Here is a 7,500-nt window from a genome sequence, read left to right as displayed (position 1 = left end):
AGAAAGATCCGTTCAGTTGTTCTTTTCCAGCCACTTTAGCCGAGAGACCCTATTCGCCCATATCCACGAAGGCTTTGGTACAACGCAGACTGAAGAGAATAGAGACTTTGACGGTGCGTAAAAACCGATCCACCCCTTCCCTCCAAATATGTGCTTCTTACTTCTAAAAGACGAACTTTCCTGTGTTTGTCAGATGATGAGTTTGACCAAGTTCATGAATATCTCACAAGTTTGAGTTTCAATAAGACGTCTGCAACAGATACCACGCCTTGTTAAATATATTGGAACATCTATTTTGTAGATTTGTAAGCACCAAAAGAAAATACGTGTTTTGTCTGTGTTATTGCATTAAGTCTTAATGGTTGAATAAAATAAAAATATTTGAAGGTGTAGTCTGATCGTCCGGGTGAGTGTAGTCCTGAGAAGGACTGTTGTCGGTGGCAGTGACTGACGTTTCGACAACCTGTGCGGAAGTCATCATCAGAGTCAAGTGAGTGATTGTTGTCAGTAGAATGTTCTTATTCCAGTTCGTGTGAAATGATCGGTTGGTTTTGCCGTGATGTTATTGGCTGTAAGACTCAAGTGACGTAAGTCGTTCGGGATTGGTCTGTTTCGGTCTGTCGGTAAAGCTAGGTTGTTCTTTTTCGGTCGTTTGTGATGTTTATGTCGTGAATGAGTCGTTTGTATGGGGCGGGTAGTTGTTGACATCTGTTTAGGGGAGTCTGTTCTAAGTTAGTAAACCAGCTTTCCAGAGTCAGTCGTTGAAAATAGTCAGTGCTGTAGGTTAGGCATTGCGCAGAGTCCCAGTCAATGTTGTGGTTGGTAAGTCGATGGTGTTCAGCAATGTGATTGCTGACATCACCTTTCCTCGTCGCCCGTCTGTGTTCAGTCAGTCTTGTTGCGAGGTTTCTGCCAGTCTCACCGATGTAGGAGGCTTGGCAGTCGGAACAATTGATCTTATAAATCGTTCCCTGTCTGTTCCTCGGTTCGTCTTTGTCTTTAACGTTGGTTAGTAACTGACGTAGTGTGGTGATGGGTCTGTGGGCGACGCGGATATTGAAGGGTAGTAAGATGCGCGAGATGTTTTCAGACATACCTTTTATGTACGGTATGGTTGCTGTAGTCGTAGGGGTTGCGGTGTCGTTTGTTTCGGTAGTGGTAGTGGGTCGGTGAGTGTTTCGTCGGATGAAGTCGTTGTTGTAGTTGTTCTTCGTAAAAACACGGTGAAGGTATTTGTTCTCGTCGGATAAGCTGTCTGTCGAGTCACATACTAGTTGTGCGCGTCGTGTTAGAGTTCTGATAGTTGTGGCTTTGTGTGATGTAGGGTTGTAGGATGACTCGTCTAGTAATCTGTCGGTGTGTGTCGGTTTCCTGTAAACTGTCGTTCGTAATGAGTTGTCGTTGTGGCTTACCAGGCAGTCTAGAAAAGGAAGTTTGCCATTTTCTTCGACTTCTCTGGTAAACTGTATGTCAGTGTTTTGTTCGTTAAGGTGGTTGTGGAATGCGTCAATTTCGTCGTGTCGAACGGCGGTGAATGTGTCGTCAACGTAACGTAACCAAAGCGGTATCGTTTGTCGGCAAGTCGAAAGGGCGCGTTCCTCGATGTTCTGCATCACAATTTCTGCTATAACAACAGAAACTGGAGACCCCATGGCAGTGCCGTGTAACTGTTTGTAGTGTTTACCGTTGTACTGAAAGTAAGTAGACGTTAGGCAAATGTTTAGCAAGTCCATGATGTCGTCTGTCGGTAGCGGTGGTGGTTCGGTAGATTTTCGGATTGGAATAAGAACATTCTACTGACAACAATCACTCACTTGACTCTGATGATGACTTCCGCACAGGTTGTCGAAACGTCAGTCACTGCCACCGACAACAGTCCTTCTCAGGACTACACTCACCCGGACGATCAGACTACACCTTCACATGTTACCCCCGGGTTCAAACCATTTACTGCAATAAAAATATTCTAGGAATAACATTATCAGGTTGCCTTCGCAGTTTTTGAGCTTACTGATCCTTACTGGCCATAACCAGTAAAGCTCTGTATCAATGGGTGTGTCAGTAAAGAAGTGAGTAACTAAGTAAGTACCAGAGCTGGTTCGGTGGGGCGCTAGTTTGGGCGGAAAAAAAGGAAAGATCAAAAGTACGTTGAAATTATTTTATGCTCTGTCAAGCTTTCGATCCTTCCTTCATTTTTTTTTCCAACCCTACAAAGAGGACATGTCGAAAATACAAGTCATAAAGAACTGGTTTCTTAGCGTGCGTGTATCGAGTTCCGGATGCCAGCGGGAAGTTTGGAGAACACGAGAGGAGCGTAGGAGTTACTCGAGGCGCAGCCGGGAGCAACTCTAGCTTCTCTTATTTTATTTAATTACGATTGTTTTACCATTGCACGTCGGTTCTATCATTATTCTTTTTCAAAGTCTGCAGTGCAGGCGTCTTACAAGGGCGAGTTAAGTTCGCCATCGTTTATTTAACCGGCCATGTTTAATTTGGTGTCAGAGTCAACGGTAAGGGGACTGGGGCTGTAAGGGGCATAGTTAAGACCCGCGTAGTTAGCAAAAATGAAAGCGCTTTTAAACTTATAAGGACTTAAAAATAGTATTTACCGCTCTTAAAAATTGTCCCCTATGTCGCAAAGCCTCACTTATGGTCAGAAAGGTTACTAAAGTTGCTATTTTCCAGCCATAAATTCATTTTAAGCTCCAAAAGGAGTCTATTTCGAGACCTCGCGGCTCTACTCTACGGGAACTTGCAATGACACTGCACAGGTCGTGTAAGGAATTCTTGGCCATGCGTACATAAGGACTTTTATCACTGTAGATACCTTCGGAATTAGGTAGGACTTGCGTTCGTGATATACTTTATACCAGATTGTGCAGTTCTCCCTTGAGAGTCGAAAAACCCAAAACTATCAGGTCATCACGACTATAAATCAGAACATAGATTAACATCATCATCATCAACCAATGAAAAATCAATGTTGCCACACGAGTTAAATAGCCAGTTATAAGAACTTTCATCGACGCTTCAACATCATAAGTACAATTTTCGTCTTCTATTGCAACTATACTTGTTCATTTCCTTGTTTCTGTTCTCTAAGCCTCATAATAATGAATAATTTTCATTAATTCAAAGAAGCGTATAATTTTCGAAATCCGCAGGGTTTAAAGTCGGGATAGAAGTTTTATCATTATCTGTCAAGTCAAATCATTTTCTGGGTGTGTAAATAAGGCCTTGTGCTGATAGCTGACGAATTAATCTTCACAGGAGAACTATATAGACTGAAGAAAGTCGATACTTTGACGGGGCGTAAATACTGTGCGCCGCCCCAACCCCCCATCCCCCCCCCCCCCCCCACACACACACACAAACTCAGCCCCCAAATATGTGCTTCTTACTTCTGAAAGACGAACCCGCTCATGTGTGTCAGATGATGAGTTTTATCACGTTCATCAAAATCTCAGAAATTTGAATTACAAAACGACGGCTGCAACAGTTATCATGCCTTGTAAAATATACTGGAATATTCATCGTGTAGATTTGTAAGCACAGTTTAAAAGGAAATAAATATTTTATCTAAAAGATTGTATTTAACAATTATTTCCCGAAGGGCAAGTGAGTATTGTTGCGGGTTAATGTGAAATATATAAGATCACAATTTTCAGCACTCCATCCTTTCTTGATTGAGAATTCACTCGCTTACTCGGCTAGATCGTCAACATTAACGTAGAGTCGATCGTCGTAATTTTTTAAGTTTATCAACCCCTGTAGAAAAAAAAAAAGAAAAAGAAATGAGAGCAAAAAATTGAATTATGAAAAAAAAAATACTCACAACTATCTATCAGAACATAGGTTGACAACATTATCAGCCAACGAGAAAGTAAAAAGTAGTTGGCCCAGCTGCTTGAAGCGCGGGAAAACGTCTGTGATCGAGCCGGGGTTGGTTTTAGTTTTGCATTTGATTGGTTGGGACGGTGGCATCAACTTTCTAGACCAATCACAGAGTGAAGTAACCAAAACCAAAGCAATTCAGGAACACTTTCTATACTCAATTAAAAACTGCTCGAAGGCGAAATGAATTGATACCATAAACTATGTTTCGAAGCCTTCATGGTGAAGCAGTTCTCAAGTAAAGTTGATGGTGGAAGACTCTAACAATCAAACTTTGAAAAGACCAAAACCAGAGAAGGTCTCTGTGTAAACTTAACAATTCTACCTTGTGCTGGTTTTCCATTCCTTTGAGTTCGTTCCTCAAATTTTCAAAAGATGGCCTTAAGTTAGGGTCGTCTTTCCAACATTTTGTCATAATGCCATACCTAAAACACAAGGACGTCTTAAATTTCTTGGTATGTCATTGGTGGCCTAGACCTTGGCTGAAGCGTCTTTGACGCGAAAAATGCTGCGATCAAGGAAAAGTTTGTATAGGTAATCACATGACTTCGAGTGCAATTTGGAATAAATAAGCACGAGCAAATTTTTTCAAAGACTAACAAAATTGCATGAGCCCGTAGGACGAGTGCAATTTGTGGTCTTTGAAAAAATTTACAAGTGCTTATTTATTCCAAATTGCACGAAAAAAATTATGTGATTATGTATTAATAATATACATGAAAAAATACGAGGTAGCTTATCGTAATTATGCAGAAGAAAGGCGCGCGCATCACGTGCAAAAATAATTTATTCAAACCCTGCAAGTGACATTGACCTCGACATTGACCTTGACCAATCAGAATGTCTGGTTTGTTACATTCTTTGCACTGAATTAACCCTCTGCTGCACTGAATTGACTCTCTTCTGCACTGAATTACCTGAAAATTGCATTTATTTTAACCAATCAGAACTGAGTAATTTTACATGTATATTATTAAATTAGAAACAGGCTGACCTATTCTTGACGAACAACCTTTTTAATTTAAAAATTCCATGTTTCTTTAATAAAGGACACTGAAACGATCCATACATGTGCCATAAACTCGTGATAAGCTACTTCATCTCTCATTTCTTTTCGTTCGGCTGGATCAACAAATAAAAACGAGGAAATAATGAGGCGCACAACAACTCGAACAAAAGCAAGAGAAATACTTCTGTACGATAAAAGCCATTAGAAAAGAACAATAACAACAATACGATATCAACACACAACTTATCATCCACATGTTGTGGTTTAGGCATTCTGTATCCCTCTTGAAGTAAGTTTGCAATTTTTCTTCCATCCATTCGCGGATACGGTGAACCACCTGAATTGGAGCAGCTAATGTTAAAACACTATACAACGAAAGGCTCTACGTAGTTATTTCTATTTCAACACAACAATATCATTCTTCTACCATTAGTAATTTGTTTCCGGCAAAGACCAGCGATTCTGGCCACCTAAACTGGCCTGCTATGACCAATAACAAATTCTACAGGTGAATTAAGGGAGTAGGTTTCTAATGAAACTGCGGTGCTGCGTCGGCAAGGGAGTACAACAAGATAATTTGGTTTTACGAACAGAGTTGATAATGTAAATTGGCCACCGTAATGAGTTTCAAAGCTGAAGTTTCGAGTGTTAGCCTTTTGTCGGAGAAAATGACGAGGGGCTGACGCTTCAAACGTCAGCGTTCAAACTCCTTACCTTGGCCAATTTACATCATCAACTCAGTTCATAAAAACCAATTTATCTTGTCAAATTCTACAGAGACTGGTATACACTGCTTACTTAATGACCTCGTGTTACCTTAATTACTGAGGCTGAAATAATCAGCCTTGTAACTTACCAATCGTGAAAATCTCATAGAGGAAAACTCCGTAGCTCCAACTGTAAAACAAACGGAATGAATTTAAGGATATGAACTTACTTGCCCGCGGGAAAAAGTAATTTAAACATCTTAGGTGAGGAGGGAAGGGGAAGGTGGGGGGGGGGGAGGTAAGGGGAAGGGGGAGGTGGGGAGGGACACAGTAAAACGGTCATCCTGCTTGATGCCTCGTTAGCCTAAGTGTAAAAAAAAGCCTAAATGCAGTTTTCATGTCGTCCTTGTACTCACACATCACTCTTTGTAGAATATTTTCCATAAAGCAACGCCTCAATTGCAGTCCATTTTACAGGGAGACGCCCCTAAAAAGAAGCAAAATTACTAGGAGTTGGCGTGGTCCTTAAAAATACCAATGCTTCAAATGGCGAGAACAAAGTAATGAGATTTCCTTTAAACTGAACAGGATATCCTGTACTTGCTTTTGAGCAGTCACGCCAGTGAGGTATCTTCAGTCTCAAAATCCTTAAGAACATTTAGTCTTTTCCTTAAACTGAATCATTCATACCCTGGTTTTTCTTTCGTAAATGTTGTCCTCTTGCACGTCTCTAGCCATTCCAAAGTCCGTCACTTTGCACGTTTCCTCTTCTCCCACCAACACATTACGAGCTGCAAGATCCCGATGAATAACCTTCGACAAAGAAAAACGTTACTTTTGAAAACGCCCTCAAACGAAACGAGAGATGAGGATGCCTCAGCTGACATGGGATGACATCCTAGGCAATGAGTCCAGGAGTCAATAAAACGTGAGGTTTATTGGAAGACAAATGGGGCCTTATTCTATGACCACGTTACTCAAAGAATAATTGCATCACTCACAGGTATCGATGACAAATAGGACATTCCATCAGCGACTTGCCAAGCAAACTTCATCAGCTGCTTTGACGTCAGATTTGTTTGCGGTTTGATATGTGGGTCTTTGTAGTAAGTATCATTTAATCCACGGCTCTTCCTCAGGTAACCCAGCAGATCTCCAAAAGGAACATATTCGATCAATACCATCAGTGGCTCTAGGAAAAATAACAAGGTAGCGCCAATACTCAATTATCTGCCGCAGATGGAAGCAAAACTACCAATAAATGCCCCCCCCCCCCTCCAATAAACGCCCCAGCCACTTGGAAGGGTACGACATTTATTCAACGATTATAAGAAATGAAAATATCAGCTATCGTACAACTCGATAATTGTAACAATTCTTCTAAATTCAATTTGAAAGCAACGAGGCCGCGAGATTCTTAACTTCAAAAATCACTTGTAAAGGGGTAAGATGTTAAGGTAAGGTAAGTATTATATAAATTAAAAAGAAAGATATCTGACGCTGAAGAACCAAAATACCGATACTTTTAAAACCTAATTTTGCCTAATCGTAGTCTGATGATGAACATTCCCGCCTTTATTTACCAGATTTGGTGACGCATCCAAGAAGTTTGATGACGTGAGGATGAGGTTTGAGTTGTTTCATTAATTCAAGTTCAGATAACAAATCCTTTTTCTCTGATTCAGAAGCGTTTTCTGCAACATGATTTTCGATCAATATCGTCAAAAAGACATTTCACATAACATCACAATCATATCTTTCATCTGTATCATTACACAGATAAACGTATACAGATGGATAAATAAATTCCTCGATGGACAGATGGGTAAAAAGATAGATGGATAGACGGACGGACTGACGGGCAAATAGATATATAGATATCATTCCACC

The 7,500-nt window shown here is 40.6% G+C and overlaps 1 protein-coding gene across 4 annotated transcripts in view; it reads right to left on the bottom strand.

Moving 5' to 3' along the window:
• The window catches only part of LOC148726752 (fibroblast growth factor receptor 1-A-like), a 45,763-nt gene that overhangs the window by 6,955 nt on the left and 31,308 nt on the right, over window positions 1–7,500 (bottom strand). The window contains exons 12-20 of one of the 4 annotated variants that reach the window (XR_015989586.1): window positions 7,194–7,304; window positions 6,612–6,802; window positions 6,301–6,423; window positions 6,027–6,097; window positions 5,760–5,800; window positions 5,147–5,240; window positions 4,709–4,811; window positions 4,220–4,319; window positions 3,742–3,768 (exon numbers count right to left, since the gene is read on the bottom strand). Coding sequence is in view for 3 of the 4 variants with exons in the window: in XM_088727713.1 (XP_088583839.1) it covers window positions 3,703–3,768; window positions 4,220–4,319; window positions 5,144–5,240; window positions 5,760–5,800; window positions 6,027–6,097; window positions 6,301–6,423; window positions 6,612–6,802; window positions 7,194–7,304 (800 nt within the window). In the remaining variant the exon portion in view is untranslated. Of the gene's footprint in view, window positions 1–3,508; window positions 3,769–4,219; window positions 4,320–4,708; window positions 4,812–5,143; window positions 5,241–5,759; window positions 5,801–6,026; window positions 6,098–6,300; window positions 6,424–6,611; window positions 6,803–7,193; window positions 7,305–7,500 lie in introns of those variants that run through there. The other 3 variants (XM_088727713.1, XM_088727712.1, XM_088727714.1) reach the window with 3 other exon arrangements.

The sequence above is a fragment of the Stylophora pistillata genome, chromosome 7, assembly GCF_964205215.1.
Source record: "Stylophora pistillata chromosome 7, jaStyPist1.2, whole genome shotgun sequence".
Lineage (NCBI taxonomy): Eukaryota > Metazoa > Cnidaria > Anthozoa > Scleractinia > Pocilloporidae > Stylophora > Stylophora pistillata.
The sequence above is the reverse complement of the archived record's forward strand: the minus strand, read 5'-3'. Positions and strand labels throughout refer to the sequence as shown.